We start from the raw sequence: 24,569 nt of genomic DNA, 5'->3' as shown, positions 1-24,569 counted from the left end.
AAATGTTACGGGACCGCCATGTAACGTAAGGTCCCGTTTTTAAACTGATCCACTGCCAGTTCTACCATTACAGCGTACCGCTGCCAGACAAAGGACAAGGGAAACAATATTTAATGTTCAACTTTTAATTGGTTGCACCATCTCGGCACAATAAAACATCCTTTAACATCACACTCAGTCAAAAGCAGGGATCTTGGTTAGGCGCCTCATGCGGCAGGGAGGCACTGCTCGTGGGTGCACCTGGACCGCAGCATTGAGAGAACTTCTATCCTGATACGATCCGTGGTGGTCTAAGTTGTACATCTGGGAGATGAAGAACAATGCAGACACAAGCTGATGCTGCAGGTACTGAGGCAGCACCTGGATGCTCCAGGTCAAGTTCAGCCAGCTGCTTTCCTGAGCTGCACCAATAGACCTGGACAAATTCTCTATGACCTGTTGCGAAAGAGACAAGTACTTATTTAACCAGGTTTACAAAGATATTTTCATACAGACTAATGGGCCTTTTTAAAAATACTTACTTTTCATGGTAGGAAAAGCACAGGCATGAATAATTTAAGGACACCCGATTGGCATAGCTGCTTTGATTTCAACTATCTCCATTTTATTATGGTCACATTAAACTTGTGTAAAAGTTGAATTACCTGAAGAAAAAAAAAAACTTTCATAGCTGCACCACAAACTCATGACTGCAAAGAGAACCTGCTCATAAGTGTAATTATTCCTATTAAGGAATAGTTTGGCATTTTTGGAAAATAAACTCATTTGCCTTTTTCATTTGTGGAGTTAGATAAGATCACATAGTTGTATTTCAATAAACTCACCCAAAAGTCAAGTATCTTCTCAGAATTCATCGTAAAACCCAGATTTATTGGTTCTACTCTTCTAACCGGCTAGCTTAATATTTAATGGACAGATATTAAAAAAGGGTTAATCCTCTCATACAACTCTTGGCATATAAGCATATTTCCAGGTTGTCAAACCATTCCTTTTTCACTGTACTCACAGCACACCTGAACAGGTTGCATCTGGAAGCCGACCATGCGGTACGTCCTCCAGCACAGCTTGGCGGCGAGTGAAACCAGTCGCACAGGGTATCGTCTCACGAGTGTGGCCGCCTCAAAACCCTCCACCAAATGGGCTTCTTCCTCTAGAAAGACCAAATCATAGTACATTTGCAACGCGACTTCCAGCTGTTTCACATCAGCATCTCTGCATGACGCCACGCACCTTTATCCTCCTCGGTGGCAGGAAGCATGCGGTCCATCAGGGCCTCGGACGTGACCAGAGCCGAGTCCAGTCCCACGCATGCCACACTGAGGGCCCTCTCCACAAGTGATTGGCCCGTCTGGTCATCAGCCTGCTGCACGCTGCCCGTCACCCACGCGACTGTGTGCTCGACACAGCCCATAGTACCGTGAGCCGCAATGCTCACCACATCCTGGATCTCATGCATCTTGTTCCTGGCAGAGGCAACAATCTGGGGGAAACAGTCAAAACCAGGGAAGAGCGTTTTAGTTTATTGTGCCTTTTTGGAGGAGTATGCGTGCGTGTCATTAAGATTTGAAAAAAAGGTTACCTGCTCCGTTGGTGTGTGAATTACTGGGAATGCAGTCTCCAGCCAGTCAAGACTTCTACATGCAACGCCATTTGCAATGGAAACTGTGGACATATTCCAGACAGCGAAGTCAGTTACTCAAATATATCATCTGCATCATCTTTTTCCACACAGCAACCTAAAATGTATTACCTATTAAATGATTCAATGTAAATATATTTTATTACGTACACTTATGCTGTTAATATATGAAACTGATGTTTCTAGCTGTATGACTGCACATGGATTAAATGATCACTGGTTATTGATAGTTCAATCCCTGTAGGGTTGTCATTTTGTAATTTATTCTTGGAAAGCTCGCCCTGTGATAGGTCCTCAATAAACCTTTTATGTAGACCTAAAACAATGAATCAATTATTTTTTCCTCTAAAATGTGAGACTTTGATGTGCTTTTATACGATTCTAATTTATAATCCAATCCAAAAGATATTCAACATGGAACGTCGACATCTAATATCGTTGGAGTCTGAACTGAAGTAAACAAGAAACTTTTCGCCAATTTTTATAATTATAATTAACAGATTCATCAATGATGCAACCTTATTGTCAATTCACTGACAATCACAATTAGGCTCCATCACAGGCAGTGCGAACAGCAGCCTCGACTCACGCTGAGGCTCCAGTCTGACGATGACCGCCGTCACGCTGCTCTCCAGCACGTCACACACGGACCTCAGGTTGGGGTGGCTGCATTTAGTGTCGATGTACAACACTGACAGCTGGGTGCAAGCCGAGCGGACCACGGGCAGCTTGGCCAGTCTGGCAGCCGCACTCTGCACCTTCTATAAAGAAAGAAAACCGCACACATAAAACAAGTCAACATGCAGTCAGTCAGGAGTTTACAGTGACGTGAATGATTGAATTGAACCACTAATTATCAAAATGGAAGCCCTCACTCCAATTAAGATGGAGGACCTTTAATTGAATTATAAGAACCTAGCTTGCGCTCATGTAAAAAAACTATTCAACACCAAATGTAAACTCACTTGGTATAGAAACGAGAAATACATATATTATATGCATGCGGTGTTGATGCCTCGTGAATACAGGTAATGAGGGTTAATCTACCTCGATTGAACTCACCTGGTTGTTGTTACTCGGCATGTTTCGTACACTTTGAGAGGAGGAAAACGGAAATTGATAAGTTGATAAATGTGAATTTCGTTGATTGTGTTGAAATGGATGTTCAAGACATTACAACGCTCACCCTACACAGTGCAGCTTCATCGGAGAAAACTGTCGTGGAGTGAAATAGCGCACACCTGCTGAATGCTGAAGTTCCCTTGCAGTTCTCGCGATAGGTCAACGCCGCTGTGACGAGATGCTAAAACGCTAATATTTCACTGTGCGTCAGAGCGCTTTATTATATTATTATTATTATTATATAGGCTACTAAGATAAGAAAATATGTCATTATTATTTTGTATTCTAATATAATCTTCATCATAACAGTTACGTTCAAGAGCTTTGAATATATATATATATATATATATATATATATATATATATATATATATATATATATATATATATATATATATATTATCTTTAGACGAATTTCATATTCATGGACACGTTTTGCACTAACTTAAGACAACTCTCTATATTGTGCACGTGATTAATGGATTATTGTAAATATTTTTACTTACTTTATTTACCAAACCGTTGAGAGATAGAGAACAAAACCTGTGATATTTACAACATGCAACATCGTACTTAAAGGGATAGTACAGTGGTCTCCGTTATGGGCGGTACCGGTATGTTTACGCTGTGAGTAGTATTTGAATCTACGCGGGGAACCTCCATTGGATTTCGAATCCAACGCCTTAACCACTCGGCCATCACAGCTGATGACGGTTATGTTGATAGTGAGGGAAAGCCTCAAGCGAATGACAGATGGTGCCATAAAGGTCCAACAAACTGACTTAAATGTGGGAGTCTTTTTAATCCTGAACCTTAGGAACAAATCAAACACCAGCTGATCTTTGCAGCCTGCCGTTTTGTTGCAGACCTTTGAGAAGTGATCCACGAAGGATGCTGATTCTGATGCAGAGAACATAAACACATCTGGAGGCCTCAGCGAGGTCAAATTATATTTGACAGTATACACCAGGAAGGCTAAATCCTGTATGTTTCCGTAACCAAGAGGCGTTTGAAAATAAAGCTGCAAGCAGTGGCGGCTGGTGGAATTTTTTTCTGGTAGGGCCATCCAATCAATTTCAGCAAACATCCCAGCATGATTCAATGCAAAAAAAAAAAAAATTCCGACAAGTGCTTCATGTCCCTTACTCCCGTAACTGTCCATGCTGGATTTGTCCCCGTTGATTTATAAAGCACAATACGTCATTAGCACGACAGCATCCAGCTAGCCAAACCTTCTAGGTGTACCGGTCTCTACAGAAGTTTCCTGTGCTGCTTCCCTTTCAGCCAGTCTGTTGTCTTCTTGTGAGGTTGATCTGGGCCCAGTTGTTTTACCTGTAGTGTCTCCGCCAAAGTTCTTCTCTCAAACGGGTCTTGGAGGAGGGATTTTAGTGGGTTGGGTCTTCTTGGAAGAGAAGTGCTTGCACTTACGCTCACACGCTGAATCTATTTTAGGACGCTGATAGGCTAAAGTGTATATCACTCATTTATATCTTTAATCAGTAATTGGCTAAACTGCTTCTTAGAGTCATCTCTTCTGGGCCGAAACAATTCGGCCCCAGTGCAGCTGAGACATGCAGACAGGCGGAGAGGACGTGCAGGAAGTGCAGGAAAAGCATATATTTTGCGCAGATATCCTATTTTACAAATATTACTGGGTATATTCCATATTTACAAAATAATTTGTATAATTTATAAATATTATTATTTCTTTTTTTTGTTGGGGGCTCAAGGTGGGTGGCTCCCTATCGGCCAGCCGCCACTGGCTGCAAGTATCTGAATGTATACAGCCAGAGAAGAAAACAATGTGGCCGTCTTCAGCCCGAGTCAAAGACACATTACAGTCTTGTGTTAATTATCATTATTTGTATTTATTCTGTTTAAATGTGGGCAATTCTCACCATGTAGATTAAATACAGACTATTATATCACTGTAGGCTAACTGTTAATGCCCTCATGTATAATCTATTTTTACGTGGGATTTGACACACACACTGGTGTGAAAAGAAGGTTGTAGTTGTAGTTGTAGTTGTTTTCAGACTGCTCAGCATAGTGATGAAGCATCTGTCTTGGATTACCAAGGCTCCTGTTTACCAACAGGTTTATTTGCCAGTGTGGGCCTGCAAGCAAAGGCAGGCAGATTAAAGAAACACTGATTAACACTCACATCCCACTACACCCACAGTGTGTAATTACAGGAAGACAGTGGTAATCACCATGTGTGGAGGGATCGAGTCAAATAAGTCACAGACGCACCTGCATGGATCTGTATTTGCATACTGATGAGCATCGAGGTGATTTTCTGTTAGAGGACGTTAAGAGCGAGGCTTGTTGTGCAAAGGTTCCTAACAGCGAGCACGCTCTGGGCCACCGCGTTCTGTCCGTGGTGCTGATGCTGCTGCTGTGGCTGACTGCAGCATCTCTGAACGAGGACGCGTCTGCTGCGACGTGTGCAGAGCATATTTCTTCTATGTATCGACATGCGTCAGGGAGGGAGGGAGGGAGGGAGGGGGGGGGGGGGTGCAGCTCCAAGATTGTGTGTGGCAGCGGCAGTCACAAGGATTGGGACTGCTGCCCGCCGGAAATGATATGCGAGACACACTGGAAGCACGTGTGGTGGGTGGTCCTCAGCACACCGCTTTCACGTGGCTCTAGCGAGCGTCGAGCCCACCCGTCGGTCCCGTGTGGCAAAACGGCAGGAGACCACCTCAGCATGGCTACGGAGATGGAGCCCTCGGAGTAAGTGCCATGCCCTTTTTCTTTTCATTTTTTTCTGGGTAAGTAATTTTTCAGTGATAGTTTTCAACAGATAAGTCATTATACGACCACCTGTGTTAGAATACAAAGAGACACTACCAGTGAATCTTGAATGGAGAGTGGTTTGTGAGTTTTATTATGGATACTCCATTTGTGCATTACGCAATTTTGCAACGATTATCGCGTATTTCGAAAAGTTCCCTCTTTCGACAATGTGCGACATTATTAATAATAACATGTGAATTAATCAATACTATCTTTACATTCTTCTGACGCTGCTATTATTTACTGTCTGCGTATTGTGCACCCATGTGAGGTTTGTTCAGTCGGCTGTGGAACCTACAATCACTGCAACGCTTTCTTTAATAATACACTATTTGTTGTGGTGCAACTACATGTGTCCAATGTCGCATGCGAAACCATTTAATCTGTTGTTCATGCTCATAGTGCCAGAGAGGCGGGTCGGGGCTCTGCAGTCACTCTAGTGTCCGTTTCATCCACATGTGCCTTTTGATCTGATTGGCTCTCCACCCCTGGCAAGGATGTGGGTGTGCTTTTTTATTGGTTAATCTGTCTGTGGGGAAAAGTGTGGATGGAGCATTGTTGCCAAATTGAAACTCATCTTGTGGTGGGTTTTGAAATAGGGGTGGGAGGGTACATTGGGAGTCAGCATTCAAACTGGAATAGAGGCCGTGGTGGCTGCAGCGTGGTGCTGATGGAGTTGTGGAAATGAGAAGCAGATGGCTCCAAAGCGGGGCAAAAAAAAATCAAACACATGAAGCATGTGCGGGCTGGCACATGATCTTTTATTTTGAAAGTTGTGCCAGACAATCTCCACATGTGTTTCAGTTTTCAGATGATCACCGTAGTGTGTCAGCAGTGATACACACGGAAATCAAGACTAGACAGAATAGGAACATCATCAGAACCACTTCAACAAAACAGTGTTATGTTGGTGTTGCTCGTACACAAACTGCAACGTGTAAGTTAACTCTAATGCTTGTATGACTTCACTCCTACACTTCAAATGTTTCACAGTAGGTAGGAGTGGGGTTGTAACATGAGCCTTTCTCGTCTAGTGTGATCCGCCTCATAATGCAGTACCTCAAGGAGAACAACCTCTACCGAACACTGAGCACCTTACAGGAGGAAACAACTGTCTCGCTCAACACAGTGGAAAGCATCGACAGCTTCATCGCTGATATAAAGAGCGGCCACTGGGACTCCGTCCTGCTGGCTATCGAGTCCCTCAAGTTGCCCGACAACACGCTCATTGACCTCTATGAGCAGGTGAGGTTTCGCATCGATCAGATAATACTTTCCCCTGCTTGGTTATTTAATAAGCAGAATCTGACGAACACCCATCTCTGTGTCAGGTTGTAATGGAGCTCATTGAAATGAGGGAGGTGGGAGCCGCTCGCTCACTCCTCAGGCAAACTGACCCGATGATCATGCTGAAGCAGACGCAGCCAGAGAGGTACATCCATTTGGATAACCTGCTAACATGCTCCTACTTTGACCCTTGTGAGGTAAGACGACAAAGTGTTCTTCTTTTGAACAGCTGAATGGCCAAGATCGTCATTAAGTAACGTCCTTTCCGATCTCACTACAGGCGTACCTGAAAGGCAGCAGCAAGGAGAAGCGGCGCAGGGCGATAGCCGAGGCGTTGGTGAGAGAGGTCAGCGTGGTGCCGCCTTCTCGCCTCATGGGGCTTCTGGAACAAGTCGGCGTGAGTATATAGATCAATAACACTCTACGTACTCACTCTCTAATTATCTATCAAGGGAAGCTACTTAATCAATATCCATCGGACTCATTGATTGTGAAGCAAAGATCCAAAACTATCTCCCTTAATATTCCCCTCACTGTATGGCCCCACCTTGATTAGAGGTTCTTAAAGGCCCTGAATAAGATTTAGCATTCTATGTCCTCAGTTTTATAATGTCACAGTAATATTTTAACACTAGGATTGTGACCTTGCAGTGATTCCAAGAACGCCATTAAGAAATACATCCCACTGATGTTTAACACAGAGACAGTGGTACTGGTTCCCATGTTGTTTATGCAGGCGCCAGTAGGATATTTGACAGTTGTGTCAGTGTTTTGGCTATACAAGCTATAGCAGCTATACCTGCCATTTGAAATGCAAAAAGTATATTTCAGAAGGATTTTCTTTCTTTATTTTGGAATCTGGGGTCATTCACTATTTGATTTTACATTTTTTCAAGCTGCAAGTAGCTTTATCTCCGTCATGCATTGCATTGTGGGACTCCATTAAACAAACAATTCAATTGAATATTCAAATTGGCATTTCTAATCTTGACATAGGCAGAGTAAAAAGGCCAACATACTGACAGTGTTTTCTTTTGACTGTTCCACAGTCCATGAGAATACAACCATATGCAGATCATCTCCCCACCGACACGACCGTGGACACATCTGTCCACAGAGACAGACAAACGGAGAAGGAGAGCTTTCCAACGCAGCTGTACCGCCACATCAAGGTAGACCACCACCTGTTATACTACATGCTATACTATATATATATATATATATATATATATATATATATATATATATATAAGGATTTAGGACATTTAAAGTCTGCTTGGTAGTTGTGAGAGTTTAAAAAATAAATTTTTGTAGTAAATTTAAAACAGTGAATTTACAATAAAGAAGACATTTCTCTTTTTACTAATGTTGATTTGTAAGGTTGACTGACACACACACACACACACACACACACACACACACACCCACACACTCACACATTAATTGCTTGACACACCTGAAGGCACTCATCTCAGTCTCTGGCTGCGCTCCCATCATTTCCATCCAGATGGAGCCTCATTTGCTCGTCCTTTCCTTCTTGTCCTTGTTTCCTGGCAGCGGTCAGCGTGGCATAAAGCTTCACGCCTCCCTGAAGCTGCCGGAAATTAGTTTGTGTTTTATCTCTCAGAGCGTCGGGGTCACAGGCAGCAATCCATAAAGCTGACCTTATTATCTGTGTGCCGTTTCATCCTGCAGTTTGGCCGGCGGTCACATGTCGAGTGTGCCCGTTTCTCTCCTGATGGCAAATACTTAATCACTGGGTCGGTGGACGGGTTCATTGAAGTCTGGAACTTTAACACTGGAAAAATTAGTAAGGTAAGCCATGTTACATATCATGACACTTAAATATATTTTGTTCATTCTATTTAATTACTTTTGTGGGGCTTATTTTGGAAACTAATACCTGTTAATGCATTGTAACTAGATATTGACTGTAGTGTTTTGTAGCGTGTGGTCTTGAGACTTCGTCTGTTCATGTGGAATGCGTTTGTTCGATGTTGCCGTCTTGGCCAAACATATATTAAACTGTTACCTGGTTAGATAACAGAAACAAACAAATAAATACCAGTCCATATGACAAAATATGATAGAAATGTATAATTCTGCCATTTATTTAGTTTATGTCAGTTTTATTGTTGTGTGTGTTTGCATGAATGAATTAGGATTTAAAGTACCAGGCCCAAGACAGCTTCATGATGATGGATGATGCTGTGATGTGTATGTGCTTCAGTCAGGATACAGATCTACTGGCAACTGGAGCTCAGAATGGCAAAATGAAGGTTTGGATCTCATAATACCATCTTAAAATACCATCAGTTAATATTATTCTGCATATTCGTCAATGTAAGCAACCAGTAATTGTTTCCTCATTGATAAAGTCTCAACTTATGGAAATGTGAATGCCACAGCAATGTCAAAAATGTTTTTAAAGAAATGTTGTGCTATCAGCCGAGTTAATAATGTTTTATTTAAATGGTAGTCTCATTACTTCTTCTATCCCAAAAATGTGTATGCGTGTTGCTGGCCTAGGTGTGGAAGGTTCAGAGCGGCTTGTGCCTGCGAAGGTTCGAGCACGCCCACAACAAAGGTGTGACCTGTCTGAGCTTCTCCAAGGACAACACCCAGATCCTCAGTGCCTCCTTTAACCAGACCATCAGGTGGGATGTAACACAACCCCTGTACACTGCAATAGTCATAGTAGAAACATTACTTATATAAACTGAACTTGACTTACTGGAAACACATTGTACACACAGAGGACAGAGAGAGCTTCAAAAATGGTAAAAAGTGCATGACATTGAACTGGACCGAAAACAGTTAGATCTAAATATATCTATATATGGGGGAACATATATATAATTGATTGTAATACAAAAGTAATAGCTAATACAGTAAATTCAATTTTAGTTATCAAGAAAAGTGAATAACTAACTTTCACAAGTGTACCAACAGTTTTAAAAGATAAACAAAACGTTGCTTGTCTACTGTGGGAGGAAGGGAGAGCTCTCACTGACCTCAGACATGATTCACAAAAGAGTTCAGCTGGAGACCAATAAGCTCTTTTTACATCCCATGGAGGATTAGCATGAAAGTATATGGTTTTTCAAAACTGATTATTGCCATGGAACACAATTCAATATCACCAGGTTATCTAATTTTAAGTTGTCAATATGTTTAATAAAGTACCATTGTATATTTGTTGAATTTGTATTTTTAGCTTAATTCTTGTAAATGGACAGCAGAGGCTCATAATTAAAAACACATGAAGTCAGTAAATGAAATAAAAAACATAATGTTTTGTTAGTAGAGAAGGGACTGTTATAATAGATCAGATTTATATAGCGTCTTTCAAAGTTCTCAAAGATGCTTTGCATATTGTGGATTAAAATAAAGAAGAAAACAAGCAGTGAACTCTTTATCACATAAATAATAAGAATAGGATTAAAGAAAAGATTAGAATAAAGTGGTGTTGAAGGTTTAATGCGCTTTCAGATTCTGCTATTTATTATGCACCTGTTAATATTTTTATTTACCTATTTCTTTGTTGTCCAGTTTTAAATGGTAATTCATTTGAAGTGAACTGCTTTTTAAACCTTTGAAAAGCTCCATCATACCAGCAGTTGATGCCTGATATCACATGTTGCATGAGTACCACACCTGCATGTAAATATGTCAGGGCAAGAGCGTTTGTCTTTCACTTCACTTCCCCGCTCTCTCTCTCTCTCTCTCTTTCTCTTACTCACGCACACACACACACGCGCACACACACTGAATCCCCTTCCTATAGAAGTTATAGAAGTCCTACTTGAGAAGTTGAATATCTATTTCTGACTGCCGGTGTGTGGGCTGAGCCTTCCTGCTGTGTCGGAAGCCCTGTGTGGGTTTAGCTGAGAGAACATGTGCTGAGGCACAAAGCTGCAACGTGTTCCTTCCGTTGCAAATTTTACGAGACGGGACTCTGAATTGTTTACATATGCAAAATCCTCCTCCCAGAGATGGAGCGAATCAGTGAGCATGAGGCTTTTTGTCGTGGTTTAGCTGGTCTGCACCCAGTCACTCCACACAGGAGCTAAACATAACACATTGGCAGCTCGGCAACATGCTTTGTCTGCTTCCAAGAAAACCCACTCTTTAGTTGAATAAACATGGATTTAATAATGAGTCAGAGCTGGTGGTTTATTTGAATTATTTGTTTTTTTTTTAATCAGTTTTTTAACATGTCAATGTTAATTTCAGAATTCATGATCTGAGATCAGGCAAGACACTGAAGGAGTTAAACAGCCATTCGTCGTTCGTAAATGATGCATTTTTCACCCAAGATGGATTCCACGTCATCAGTGCCTCATCTGATGGGACAGTCAAGGTACATTGAGCAACTTCTGTTCATGTCTGTGCTGCGTCGGTATTATTATGTAGCTGGGAGAGTGTCGCTCAGTGGATTTATTTCACATTTGTTGTGCATATTTTAGATTTGGAATACAACTTCCTGCCAGTGCATCCACACGTTCAAGTCTCTGTCCCGGGCCTCAGACGACCCCGTCAACAATGTGATTCCTCTTCCCCAAAATCCAGAGCACTTTGTGATTTGTAATCACTCCAGCACGGTGGTCGTCATGGACATGAACGGACGGGTGAGAGCTCCCTGACTTCTAATGTACACACGATTGCAGGTTTTCATAATTTGGTTATGCTGCTACTCACTCAGTGAATGTCTCCTCCTCTTTCCCCTCAGACGGTGAAGAGCTTCAGCTCAGACAGAAAGGAAAAGGCCAATTTTGTGTGCTGCACCCTGTCACCCCGCGGGGAGTGGATCTACTGTGTGGGAGAGGACTTAGTGCTGTACTGCTTCAACTATACAACAGGAAGACTGCAGAAAACGCTGACCGTAAGCTCTGCTGATAATATTCACTCATTACCAAAGTCTGTTCATCCTCTCTGGGCTGCTAATGTTTTACATCTAGTTGTTTTCCGTCTCACTTGATTCTCTGACTGTGTCACTGCGGCTGTGTAGCAGTCCTAAACCGAGAAAGTGTGGTGATCCATGTTCCTCTGTGCCCACAGGTTCACGAGAAAGATGTAATTGGCATCGCTCACCACCCACATGAGAATCTGATCGCCACGTACAGCGAGGACGGCCTCCTGAGGCTATGGAAACCTTAAAATGTCTCCTGCATCGTCATATGGAAGATCCACAAAGCCTTACACATGCTTATGAAGCAATTTGTTCACTTAAAGATGACCTAAATGGATACATTAATCATCCATCAATAATTACTCACCACAACGTCCATTAAGTAGCTCGTCTTTAGCTTTAGGCCATATCACGACCTTCATCAGCTGATAGATTTGTCCAATTGTCATGGAATTGCAATGTTAAAATGTACAGCAATTACATTTATGCTGGTCAATGTTGCCACACAAGCTGAGGTTCCAAATTAATTTTTTGATTTGAAAATCCGTTTTGAAAATCCCATGTCAAATGGGCCAACTCCATCTGGTGATGAATATAATGTGTTGTGGATGAAAGAAGCACAACAACAGCTGCTTACCGGACCCTGTGGTGAAGTTGTTTCCTGAACTGCTGTTTGCAAAGGTCCAGAATAGACTGGCAACCTCAGATATTAATTGGTATTTTTTTAATAAATGGTGAGAATTTCTGCAAATAAGGTGCTAGCCAGTGAGAGTGTTTCATTTGACAGTAAGAACAATCTAGAATATCACTTGAGTCTTTTGAGCATATTGTTAATCTATTTTAGAAACTAACTGGGTCTTAATTAATATATTTTTATTACGTAGAATGTGTCAGTTATTTATACATTTGTTTTATTGATTGATTGATTTGTAAGGTATTTGCTTTATAGACATTGGCAGCACTGTCTAGGTCCTCCATACACACACACACACACACACACACACACACACACTCTTCCTCATGGATCACCTTCACCAGTGCCATTTGAATCCCCATCTTAATCTCTTCTGTCTTTATGATGAACTGTTGAGCAAATATTTTTTATAGAAAATGCCTCTTGTTTGGGCATACACAAACAATATCAGGTATATCATTTGTCAGCTTTGGTTAATAAAAATACTTTTGTAACTTTAATTCAGATGAAATTACTTGTTTTGTCCTCTGTGTTCCCCGCATGCTACCTCAGTGCACTGTATAAATGTGACTCTACAATAACTTTAGTAGTCCTTAATATGCATGACTAATGATAAACCTCAATGGAGCTCCAGTGACACTTGTTTGTATCCTCTGAGTATATAATAAATGTATTCAGTATTGTCAGTTTGTTGCACTGACTGTGTTCATGTGCATCAGAGACACTGCCTCGGCTAGTATTTATTTGTACTACAGTATTTGGCACTTTCTATCATCTGTCTGTATTATTAATCATTGTTGCAAAATATCTTTTTGTCATTACACTCTATTGTATATTCATTATTGTATATACACTACTGCCAGTGATATAAAACATGATTATCAATCAAATAAAAAGAACTTTGCAGTTCACAATGTTTGTGTGCCATTTCAAAAAAAGAAAGAACTCTCACTGAAGTATCAGATATGTTCCCCTTCATGTCAGAGTATTGTTGGAAAAAGTTGAGAGATATTCACTTTTTTTGTCATACCAAGAAATGACAGACCAAGACATTTTGTAATTAGTCACACTTGGAACCAGTAATACATGTCAGTTTTGATTAAAACAAATTAGACATGATGGAATAATCAAATAATCAAAATAGAATTACTTCTTAACCTTAAAGACAATCAATTTTGTCTGAGTGGAACATAAAATGCAGTTCGGCTATGAAATGAAGACTTAACAAAAAAGATAGTTGCTCCAAATAAAGAAGAGAAGCGCTGTGGCAGGTGTTTTCAATTCTTCTGGCTGATTAGACCTCGGCTCAGGTTGAAGGAGGGCTTTGATGTGAATTACTTAGGTCACATCTTCATCTACCAGTAAGAATGATTAAGGTGTAATTTCTCCCGCCCTAATTGGTTGCACAAAGCTAACGGGAGACTCAGAAAGATGTCAGTCAGTCTGTCCACGCCCACAGGGCCCAGAGAAGAGGTCCAATCAGCCATAACTGAAAACACCTGTGTGGTTGTTCAGAGGGAACCATCATTACCGGGAGCAGGTAAAACAGAAAGCTTGAAACTGTAAACTAAAGTAACTCAGAGAAAGTAATTCCACAATTTAGAGAGACCATCAAACTGCATTTATTAGAAAACATGAGCATAAACAAGTAGATCATTGGTCCTAACACACACATACCTTGGTCAAATTACCAACTTGAAAACACTTATTTTAAATTGAACTTTGAGTTGAGTTCCCTGGACATTAGGAGTACTCACTAATTTGCATCTGCTTCAACAATTAAAGGAATTGCCCTTCTGGTGAGCATAGTTGTGTTTTACAATAGCCAAGGCAAAGTCGTCACTGAGAAAATAAAACCTGCATTATAGCTTCAAGTTAAGTTATAAGGCTTTCAAACAAGCAGACACTTCAATGAGGTACCAGGTGCGCTGATTTTAAGTCCCTCCATAACTTCCCGGCTTATTTGGCATTTACGATTTAAAAGAATTATCTTCTCGTGCGCCTACATCAGTAAAAACCCATCAATAAGTTTCTTTGCTTTAAAAATGTGTAATTTCCAATGATTTTGAAAATCGCATAATCTCAAGAACATTCAATCTTTAAAACAACCTAAACAATCACTCTTTTCTTTGTAAGACTTGGGTGCAACTTGGCACTCGACACTTTAAAGAGAGGGAACACATTTGCCATGAAGAGTTATGGACCTGTTATACGAAGTGGGTTTAACAGGTTATCTGAGATCTCTTTTTGCCAAGTAAAACCACAGAAAATCTTGACCATAAAATGATGTTAAAATACCCATTCTGAATTTGACTTATTCAGATAACCTGCTTCTTGGAAACACCCCTGATCTGTGATTTCAAAATAAAGTGACTTTTTAATCTTTGACCTACCCTGCCATTAATATGCAGTCATATTTGGCTCATATCAAACTGTGTTGTTTACACATAAGATGTTCTACTTTACACGATAGGTTTCCAAAAAAACAAATGTGACATCACCAGACAACTGATGCAGCTCCAACATATTAAACCTAACTTAAATATTAGTTTGAAAATCTACATTAGTGGCGTAAACCTAAATACTGCCATGCCTGAATCATGATCGCCTTTACTACTAACTCGCTTCTTCTTGCCACATTTTCAAGATCGTTAAATGTCTAGAAAATAGCCCTTGAAAGGGTAAAACAGCATTAACGTTCAACTCAGGTCTCAATGCACATCCAACACACCATCTGAGGATTGGTCTTTACACACACACACACACAACGGATTGAACAACTCATCAACAAGTGGTTTACAACAACTGCTTTAGTAACACTATAAAAAAAAGAAGTTATTTTCATCTTAATATTGGCATCCGTTTTAGTGTAAATGCATAAAAAGCAGGCAGTCTTTATTCAGACAAAAGTTTTTCTGAAGCCTCTGATACCCCTCGTCTCTCACAGTGTGATTAAAAAAAAAGAAAAAAAAGAAGTTAAAATAAAGGTCCAATAGATGAAGTGGAGTCCCACTCACCCAGAAGTTTATCCTGGAACTATGATTCTCTACTCCATCCAATGAGTATTATAATAACACGTCAAGACGGTGTTCGGACAGTTTTCTGATTTGAGATTGAAAAAAAAAAAAAACGTTGAAAAACACCAGTTAAATAAAAAGTGCACTAAATTCCAAAAAGGTGCTTTACTTTAGAGATGAGGGGATGGCTTCTGGATTCAGAACAGGCCAGTTGTCACTTAAGACGTCTGGCACTGAACACCACTTGTGCTGGCGTAGTCGTCTTCCTCCATGTAGTAGTACTGATGGTTGTTTCTTTTCCTGTTGTCAAGGTCACAGTCCTCCAGGTCGGCGTAGATGTAGAGGTCATCGTCCATACTATCTGGCTGCTCTGGATCCAGCTTTTCTGGGAGGAAGCGCTCCAGCATCTTCAGCTTGTCCTCGGAAAGGAAGTTGGCTTGTGGGAACACCACCTAAAAAGGAGACGAGCATAAACAATGTTATTACACAAACCATGTTTAGCCTCAGCAGTATATTTTAATTTTTTTCTTTGGTATTTTAAAAGTGAAACAAGAAAAAGCATAACTGAGACAAATGTGAAAGAACAGTGAGACAAACTTCATATTAGGGTTGAGTATGGGTGTGGCAAGTGTGTTGCTTGTTACGGATGATGGACGTGTGTCTGATGTAGATTTATTTTATTTTAAAGAAAAGACAGCATGTGTAAAATATAAGCTGAAAACCAATTACAAAAAAGTGGCTAAGGAAAAGCTTCTTACCGAGAAATGGATAATAAGGCGCCCCTTCTCAAACGGTCTGCGGTACATGGGCATCCCTTCAGTCAAGACACACTTTGTGTCTCCAGGCTTGATCAATTCCCCTGTGATTAAATACAATTGGGCCACATTAGTCATGAAAAAAAATAATATAAAACATGAAAACCATGTTTTATGTTCTCCTGTCATCGTTAACACCAATATGTGATGATTGCATCGAGTGAATAGAGGCGTGGGCTATAATTTATTTATTTATTCTTGATCAAAAGACTGTATATTTCATAGATTGGTAGAGAACCATCAGGCGTTCTTTTGAAAAGTTGGCCTACACTCTGGCGAGTATAAGTTTAGCACCTCTGAATAAATAAGTACAGGCCCCTTCTCTCTGTGTTACTCCTGTATTCCCTGGGCTGTTGTCTCTTTTCCTCTCTGGTAGCTCTGCCCAGGTGTGCTGCATTATTAACGAGGTGCACCTGGCCTGGGAAGGAGGTGCTTAAAAGCTCCTGTGCCAGCAGCAGAAGAAGAATGAGGTCACAGGCGTGGGGGCTGGTGGTCATGCTGCCTCCCAGACAAGGAGTTTGTCTTGTCGGTATGTGTTCCTGTTTATAAAATTATATGGATTTTAAACAGTGTTTTCTGTGGTAGATTTGAGTAGGTGGTGGAATGTTGTTCACCCCAAAAGGGATGCCCAGGGGTGAGGTGAGCCCTGGTGATAACATCTAGCCCAAATACTGCTACCAAACATACATTTGTATTAGTACAAAATAAAATAAAAGTTTGTAGAAATCCAATACATGGAAAGAATGTAACTGTTTTGGGGGAACAAAAGGCATTGGATGTATACTGTGGTCAGAAACACACCAGACTGCATTCTAAAATAGTTTAGTTTACCAGCACATCAGTCCGACTGCTGTCTTTAAAAAGACTCAACATAAAGGGTGTAATTCACACATTTGAGCATCAATACAGTCAATGTATTGGAGTGCACAGCAATGCAGACTTCTAAAAAGTACCTCTCCAAACTCACTCATTGAGTGTTCATGCAGCTGCATTGTTTGTGTGAATAGTAAAAGGGGCAGTGTGATTGATTACAATTCTTTTTTTTTTTTAAACACAGAATTGAATGAAACAATTCCTCTGTTTGTTTACTAGAGTGTGCTGGTGCAAAAATAAAATACACATTTTTTCCTTTCAAATACCGGTATCTTCCAATGTGGGAGCTTGACCTTCAACTTGACATTCAGTAAAGGGTAACTGTGCATTTAATGGTTTGGTTCACCTGGACGTGAGGTGATGAGGAGTGTTCTGTTGTCCAGTGTCTGAACAGGTTTCTTGAAACCACATAAAGCCTCAACCAGCTGCAACTCCATTGACATGACCAGGTCCTCTCCTTTCCTAATGACAGCAAGTTGAGAAGAAAAACAATCAGACCGGTGATTTCACTGTACAGACTGGATTTAAAAGAAAAGTGTGCTGCTATGAGGCACGGGGTAGCATGCCAACTAATATGTGAAGATTTAATTAAAAAAAAATATTTGCAATATCATTACTACATCTACCAGGGTAGGCTACGTCAGGAACAAAAGACACTTGATACCATATAGTACCTGGTGAATTGTGAATGTTCTCGTTGGTCCAAGACGATGATGATGTCCCCTGGCTCAATTCCTGGCTCCTGGTCTCCCTCTCCATGGAAAACAATCTTTTGGCCATCTCTCATTCCTGTGATAGTAAAGTGACGTTGTGATGTAATATTTGTTTTTCTAGTTCCCTCTTCGGGCAGATAGATTTAGATAAACTCTCACCTTTGTCAATGTGGACCTCCAAAATCTTCTTTTGGCGCAGGATCTTGCGACCTGTGCATGCTTTGCAGCGGTCCTTATTGCTGATTCTCTGACCTTGGCCCTGACAGCTGTGGCACACTGTAGACACCTGCTGCACCATACCTGGTATTAGTTGGTGCATGCGCACCTGCATCCCCGTGCCATGGCAAGACATGCACATCTGTGCAGCTCCTTTTCTACTCCCACGACCTGCCAAGAAAAATAAACATCATCACAGACGAAAACAAAAATTAAGGCTTCGTTTCCGGTTTGGTATATTATATAAACTGCGGGACCTGGTGATCGATGACTGGATTACATTTAAAAGAATGATGCGTTTTGTTATTGGACAAGGAGCCTTTTCATTGCCTGCGTGGATCAGCGTGTGGTAAAAATTGGTTTACAGAACAAATCCTGTGACGGACAACAAGAGCACGTAAAAAGTAACTTGCGCAGAAAAAGACGTACCTTCACATCTCTCACAAATAGTATTCTTCTGGAGAGCAAGCTTTCTTGTAGCTCCATTATAAAGATCTTCCAGCGTCACTGTTATCTGATGAACAATGTTCTTCCCTGGGGCAGACAAATCAGAGATGTCAGCAATACTGAGATATTTTAGGAGTTGACTTTTTTTTTAAATATATTGATCTGCCAATATACATTTTCTTTACATGAATACAGCTTTGGGATTTGGTCCCCGTAATTTAATTTTGTCAACATTTGCAAACAAGGAAATGTACTGGGCCGTACATTTTACAGTTAAAAAAATATTAAATTAAAAATAAACGTGTCACTTTGGGGGACCGACTATAGACTTTGGCATTTCTGTGCTTACATTTCTTGTCATTTGATAGGTGAAATTTACACCAATACTATTATCTACTTGGTCTTATGCCACAGTAAATGTAATATTTTGTGGTTTGGACTGTTGATCGGACAAAACAATCACACACACACGTCTCGGATTAATCTATAATGAAAAGAATCATATTTCAATCAGACCTCAAAACTGTTAAAACAGAAATTCAGACCCAAACTGAACATCTTCTCAGCTTAGTGATTATTTCTTGAATATTTCTGTACCTTTTCGCTCTCTGTGCATCCGACTACCCCCACCAAAAAACAAGTCAAAGATGTCCATGGGCGATGCAAAGTTTCCTCCACCACCACCACAGCCAGTCCCGCCTTCCTTTATAGCCTTTTCACCTCCACGGTCATATACCTCTCTCTTCTTGACATCTGACAAAACCTCATATGCTTGCGAGATCTGCTTGAACTACAAAGAGAAGCAACACAAATACATACATACTTTTTAGAGGGTCAAAGCACATTTCTAGCAATATACAACTTCTTAAAAGGTTATTCAACTATTTGGCATTGTATGCACAATAATAATGTAGGCCTTTAGATTTTATAGACAAGTCTTCTTATATAAGATCTTTAAGTTTTTATATGGCTTTGGCATATGCTACAATACAATTTGTATAAACCCATCAAACATAGATTTTACAGTGACAATGTTTTTTTTATCTCTAAAATCCCAGTAGATTTAACATGTTATTATAAGATTAAGACTGGTATGAGGATACTTCCGTTACAAATTCCTATGCAAGGAAAATGACCTGCATACAAATTAAATACAGCTGCAAATGTTTCCAAGTGCAAAAAAAGGGTACTTACTTTCTCTCCTTCAGTGGGATTTTTGTCAGGGTGAAATTTTAAAGCTAGTTTGCGATAGGCCCGTTTCAGTTCGTCAGGAGTAGCATTAGGTTTCACACCCAATGTATCATAGAAGCCCGTTTCCTTGACCATGTTTCTCTTTGACAGATTACCTTGAAAAGTAAAATAAAGTGGAAACACAGGCAGTATTTAGATCTTCAGTTCCAGTTGAGCTCATAAACACTTCCAAAACCTACCAATATTTAGTCTCTGAACTAAAAACGAAACAACTTGGTGAGAAAAAAACGAAACAACTTGGTGAGAAAGTACAGATCTGAACGGTCATTGTGAGGAAAGAGAGCCCTTTAATTATTAAAGGCCTCTCTTTCCTCACAATGATGATATACTTTATTTTGTACATGTATTAAAGATTAATACATAAAAAGCATATCATGATGCTGTGATGTCTGTGAGAGAGGCCTTTATGTTGTTGGTGGAGGAAATGTTAGGCATAGGGCCTTGTGGATTTGGATATGCTAATTGATGTTACTGACAAAAAAAATGTATACATATTCCGTCTCCCTTGTGTAAGAAAATTTAGGTGGACAAAAACATTTTAAATATATGAAATTTCACACAATCAAATACAACACAATCATTAAATATGTGCTCAAAATGAACATTCAGTTGAGCCATCCTTGCAAGACTGTTGAAGTAGCATTACCCTGTACAGATGTAATTAATCAACCATTAAGGACATGCTTAATACAGTATCCCTGTTCACTGCTAACCTGTGGGATTCAAATGAAAAGCGACCTATGCATAGACGGAAAAATTAAACCATGTGAATGTTTCTCAGGTGTGTGTTAAGATTTTATAGAACTAGTTGTTATGCATCAGCATAATTTCAGCCATAACTCGGGCTGTGATAAGGGTCACATGTTATGTGTAGATTAATACTCCCTTGTCCTTTAGGGACACCTGAGATACACCCACATATAACTAATCCAGTGTAAAGTAACAGCCAGGTGATAAATCCAACGTTCACGGTTGTAAGTAGACATTATTTATTTAGTGAATGATCCTAACAAAGTGGTAGTCGTTTCTCCTTCCCTTTTGAAAACGAGCAACGTTAGTTAAGTGTAATGTTGAGTAACAGTATTATTGTGTGACATGGAAAATGATTGATTGTAATAAAATAGTCCATCTTTATCTTGCTTTATATTTGGACCATGAGCCCGACATGAAATGAAGCTGTTACGAGGTAGACAGCTAAAAAGAAATCACAAAAGAGGATACAATAAAAAGTATTTTCTACACGTCATGCTTGTTTTCATTAACGTTACTTGTGTTATCTAGTTAGCTAACTTAAATGTTTCCTCAAATTAAGGGAGGCAAGAGCTATCAACCACGATCCCCACCGCTTTGTGTCACGAGATCCCCACAAGTGTATGTGTTGGTTAACAATAATATTATTTAATCGATGCTGATATATTAGCAACAACCTGCATGATGAAGGTGACCAGGTTTCAGACCTTTTAGGCCCTTTTGACTTCAGCTAGCGGTACTGAACCTAGCACAAGATAGCCTGGCTAATGCTAGCGTGCTAACTCTACACTGTTTTTTCTAACGATTATCAAAAGAATGAAATGCGAAACTGGTATACATAAGGCATGTAGTCACAGTTGATATTTTCCAACCTTGTATGAAACAGTAGTTTGATTCCTCACGACCTCCGACCACAGAGACTCTTCCAGAAGCTTCTCTTCTAACCCGCCTCTACAAAATCTGATTCGTTGACGTCAGTTTCCTGCGACGAGGCGACTCACCAAAACAAAGCGTGGCGCTGGAACAGTTTTGCAACATTGTAAAACAAAACGAATAGCTAGCTACATAAAATGATAAAATGCCGATTTGCTGGCTCACCAGTGATGAGGGTAGTCATAAACCCATTCGACTGCCACACCAACAGACAGTTGTCCTGGGTCGAGGTCCAGAGACGACTATTAAAGACCAAAAATGCTCTCGGCAGCAAGGTAATATAACGACACATTGCTGCGTTAACGCTAGCTCTCAACCTCAAAGAAGGAAAAACAATTGGAAATGTTTGAATTACGAAACAAACTTTAAAAATATCTGATGGTGATTATCATACAATCTGAGTATATGAACAAAATGTATGCCATTTTTTATTTTAGGGAATGATTGCAACTATACAATCCTCTGTTTCCAAAAATGGGTTAATACTATACCTGAGTGTAGGAGATACAATTTGAATTGATCTAAATTACTTATTCCCCCTTATCGTGTATTTGATTGTGTAGAATGTTGTTTTAATAATTTAATAATTGGATACTATATATCTTCTATTTTAAAATCTCAATAATTTTAAAAACAAACTTTAATTTATGCAAATGTTGTCCCTTCTCAACCAGTTGAATTGAAAGCAGAGTGCAACAAAGGTTATGTCAAAGTTAAACAGGTAAGGAACTTTGCTTTTATAATAGGGAAACTCATAAGACATTAGAAATAACTTGTTATGCAGAGTTTTGTTAAAAACTTGTAATCAACCACAATTTCTTTATAATTCTCATTTTCTGTCTTTGTTCCAAAGCTGGGCTTGAACCCCACCTCCATAGATTCTGTGGTGGTGGGTAAGGACAATGAGGTAAAAATGAAAGCTGGACAGCTGCTTCATATTGTCAACCAGCTCTACCCATACACTGTACAGTTCAAGGAGGATCCCACCGGGGACCACGGCGGCACTAAAAGACCACGAGAGCCGTCTTCAGCAGACAGAGAGCGCCGCAGAGAGGAGCAGAGTGTGAAAGCAGCCAAACGGACAGAAAAGGTCTCTGTGTCAGTCAGCCTTGGAGAAGCCACAAAAAGCAGTGTAAGAGAAGGAAGGTAGAAAGTGTGCGCGCAAATATTGTTTTTAAGATGTTCAGATGTTCTTCTATCATATGGATTTTCTATAAAGCCAGTATGTTTTATTTGTTATATTACCTTTTAATTTGTTGTAGGAAAGTTTTGGACATTGGAGCCAAGGTCTGAAGACATCAATGCAAGACCCAAAGATGCAGGTAGCTGTTTACAGTAGTGCGACGCTAACTCCTGTTTAAATGTGACTGATCATGTTTTAACAAAAACAGCATTTACGCTTCTCCAGGTATACAAGGATGACAAGGTAGTGGTTATCAAAGATAAATACCCCAAAGCTCGCTACCACTGGCTGGTCCTCCCGTGGCAGACCATTTCCAGCCTGACGGCCTTCACTGAGGAGCACTGCGATCTGGTGAAACACATGCAGCAAGTTGCTGACCAGATGGTTCGGCAGTGCCCAGATGCTGGCTCGCTACGTTTCCGTACTGGGTACCATGCCATCCCTAGTATGAGGTAAGCAATCATGGTTTGAATGGTGCTATTACAGTGAAAGACCGTATTGGTGTTTCAGACTTTAATACAAATACTGTATATTTTACACCACTGGCAGCTATTTTTCTAAAGCATACTATAGGTTTTTAAATCAATTCACATATTTCCCCTTCTTATAGACAACAATTGATTTCAGTTAAAGATGGTACAGTACAGATTTGATGTTTGTAACAAAAAAATCAAAGGTCTACTTTTTGTTCATCACTTCTGTTTATTGAACCTCAAGCATTCATCATTTTCCACTTTGCACTTACGTCTTTACTTTTCTTCTATTAATTTCAGTCGTTTCCTTTTTACACGGTTTATGTCCTTTTTGAATTAGTTTTGTAATGTTTTATTCCCTTCTCTGTGTATGAAATGTGCTATGCCAATACAATTGCCTCACTCTTAGTGACATAGTAGCCTAAAGCCAAAGCAAATAACATACTGAATGAGTCAATTTGAAAAGACTTTACTTATTTTTATTCAGAGCTCAACATCTCTTTTTGTGTCATGTTGATACTGGATCTTTACACTTTACTGCCACTTAGTGGTAAGAGTTATAAGTTTAATGAAAAAAAGATAAATAAATATATCGGTCTAAAACACTTTGAATAAAAGGTATTCCAAAACGCATTAAAATAATTGTCATGGTCTTTTTTTAAATGCAATTGATGAGGAGATGAGGATCAGTGCTTAATTGATGTAGACACGTCAAAATATAACCCGTCTAAATTCTCTTTTCCAGTCATATACACCTCCATGTGATCAGCCAAGACTTTGACTCTCCTTGTTTAAAGAACAAAAAGCATTGGAACTCATTTACAACTGACTATTTCATGGAGTCTCATGGTGAGAGCAAATAAAATAAAAAACATTTTATTCTGATGTTTGTGTTTACTGAGTTGCTAATACATGTTTTTTTTAAACTTTTTTTCTTTACCCTTTTCGTTATCTACAGATGTCATTCAGATGCTTGAAACGAATGGAAGAGTCAATGTGAAAGAAGGAACCAGCGAGTTGTTGAAACTACCTCTCCGCTGTCACATGTGCCGCAAAGATATTCCCACTATACCAGCTCTGAAGGAGCACCTAAAGTCTCACTTTCCCAGCTAAGAAGGTGACCTCAAAGGAAATACATGCCTCTGATGACTGAAGTGGGTTGGGCTCTATTTTTGCCTGTAAATTCTGATTCTTGGTTTATATATAAAAAGCCATAATGTGACAGGAACACATTGTCGTGGCTGCAGTTGCATTTTCAACTCGTTATTTTTTTTCACTAGGTTTCAATAGGTTTAAGAGGGTCATGCATGTCATTTATGTTAGATTTCATCCGTTTTTTGCAAAAATGTCCTCCTGTGAAATCTCATGTTTTTGGAAATAATATTCCCACATTTCACACATCTTAAAATTATGTATTAAATGTTTTCTAAAATTGGAATTCTGGA

General features: G+C 39.8%; 4 protein-coding genes and 1 non-coding gene across 7 annotated transcripts; 2 read left to right on the top strand and 3 right to left on the bottom strand.

The window, feature by feature from the left end:
• Positions 1-202: 202 nt before the first annotated feature.
• Positions 203-2,810, bottom strand: LOC117737177 (perilipin-2-like). The gene is made up of 5 exons (XM_034542921.1): positions 2,702-2,810; positions 2,229-2,400; positions 1,580-1,662; positions 1,231-1,480; positions 203-435 (listed from the first exon to the last, which is right to left on the bottom strand). The coding sequence occupies exons 1-5, from the start codon at positions 2,720-2,722 to the stop codon at positions 266-268; spliced, it is 696 nt and encodes a 231-aa protein (XP_034398812.1). The 5' UTR covers positions 2,723-2,810; the 3' UTR covers positions 203-265.
• A 574-nt stretch (positions 2,811-3,384) lies between these two features.
• Positions 3,385-3,466, bottom strand: trnas-cga. The gene has a single exon. It is a non-coding gene; the product is annotated as a tRNA-Ser (tRNA).
• Positions 3,467-5,408: 1,942 nt separating this feature from the next.
• Positions 5,409-13,070, top strand: LOC117733783 (WD40 repeat-containing protein SMU1-like). Its single transcript, XM_034537671.1, has 12 exons — positions 5,409-5,497; positions 6,595-6,805; positions 6,892-7,044; positions 7,128-7,238; positions 7,897-8,019; positions 8,543-8,662; positions 9,010-9,126; positions 9,377-9,504; positions 11,084-11,210; positions 11,317-11,478; positions 11,580-11,732; positions 11,909-13,070. The coding sequence occupies exons 1-12, from the start codon at positions 5,472-5,474 to the stop codon at positions 12,005-12,007; spliced, it is 1,530 nt and encodes a 509-aa protein (XP_034393562.1). The 5' UTR covers positions 5,409-5,471; the 3' UTR covers positions 12,008-13,070.
• A 981-nt stretch (positions 13,071-14,051) lies between these two features.
• On the bottom strand, positions 14,052-21,534 carry dnaja1 (DnaJ heat shock protein family (Hsp40) member A1). 2 transcript variants are annotated; one of them, XM_034530936.1, is made up of 9 exons: positions 21,408-21,534; positions 19,729-19,880; positions 19,132-19,324; positions 18,517-18,621; positions 18,031-18,258; positions 17,833-17,947; positions 17,505-17,620; positions 16,229-16,329; positions 14,052-15,922 (listed from the first exon to the last, which is right to left on the bottom strand). In XM_034530936.1, exons 2-9 carry the CDS (start codon positions 19,858-19,860, stop codon positions 15,689-15,691), a joined length of 1,224 nt encoding a protein of 407 aa, XP_034386827.1. In that variant the 5' UTR covers positions 19,861-19,880; positions 21,408-21,534; the 3' UTR covers positions 14,052-15,688. The 2 variants fall into 2 exon arrangements, with proteins under 2 accessions (XP_034386827.1, XP_034386836.1); XM_034530945.1 differs by lacking the exon at positions 21,408-21,534 and adding an exon at positions 21,213-21,401.
• Positions 21,530-24,562, top strand: aptx (aprataxin). 2 transcript variants are annotated; one of them, XM_034530958.1, is made up of 7 exons: positions 21,530-21,743; positions 22,143-22,189; positions 22,322-22,600; positions 22,731-22,790; positions 22,877-23,103; positions 23,870-23,973; positions 24,083-24,562. In XM_034530958.1, the coding sequence occupies exons 1-7, from the start codon at positions 21,614-21,616 to the stop codon at positions 24,235-24,237; spliced, it is 1,002 nt and encodes a 333-aa protein (XP_034386849.1). In that variant the 5' UTR covers positions 21,530-21,613; the 3' UTR covers positions 24,238-24,562. The 2 variants fall into 2 exon arrangements, with proteins under 2 accessions (XP_034386849.1, XP_034386856.1); XM_034530965.1 differs by lacking the exon at positions 22,143-22,189 and having other exon boundaries at positions 21,638-21,743; positions 22,439-22,600.
• The last annotated feature ends 7 nt before the right edge of the window (positions 24,563-24,569 follow it).

This window comes from Cyclopterus lumpus, chromosome 1 (genome assembly GCF_009769545.1).
Source record: "Cyclopterus lumpus isolate fCycLum1 chromosome 1, fCycLum1.pri, whole genome shotgun sequence".
NCBI lineage: Eukaryota > Metazoa > Chordata > Actinopteri > Perciformes > Cyclopteridae > Cyclopterus > Cyclopterus lumpus.
The sequence above is the reverse complement of the archived record's forward strand: the minus strand, read 5'-3'. Positions and strand labels throughout refer to the sequence as shown.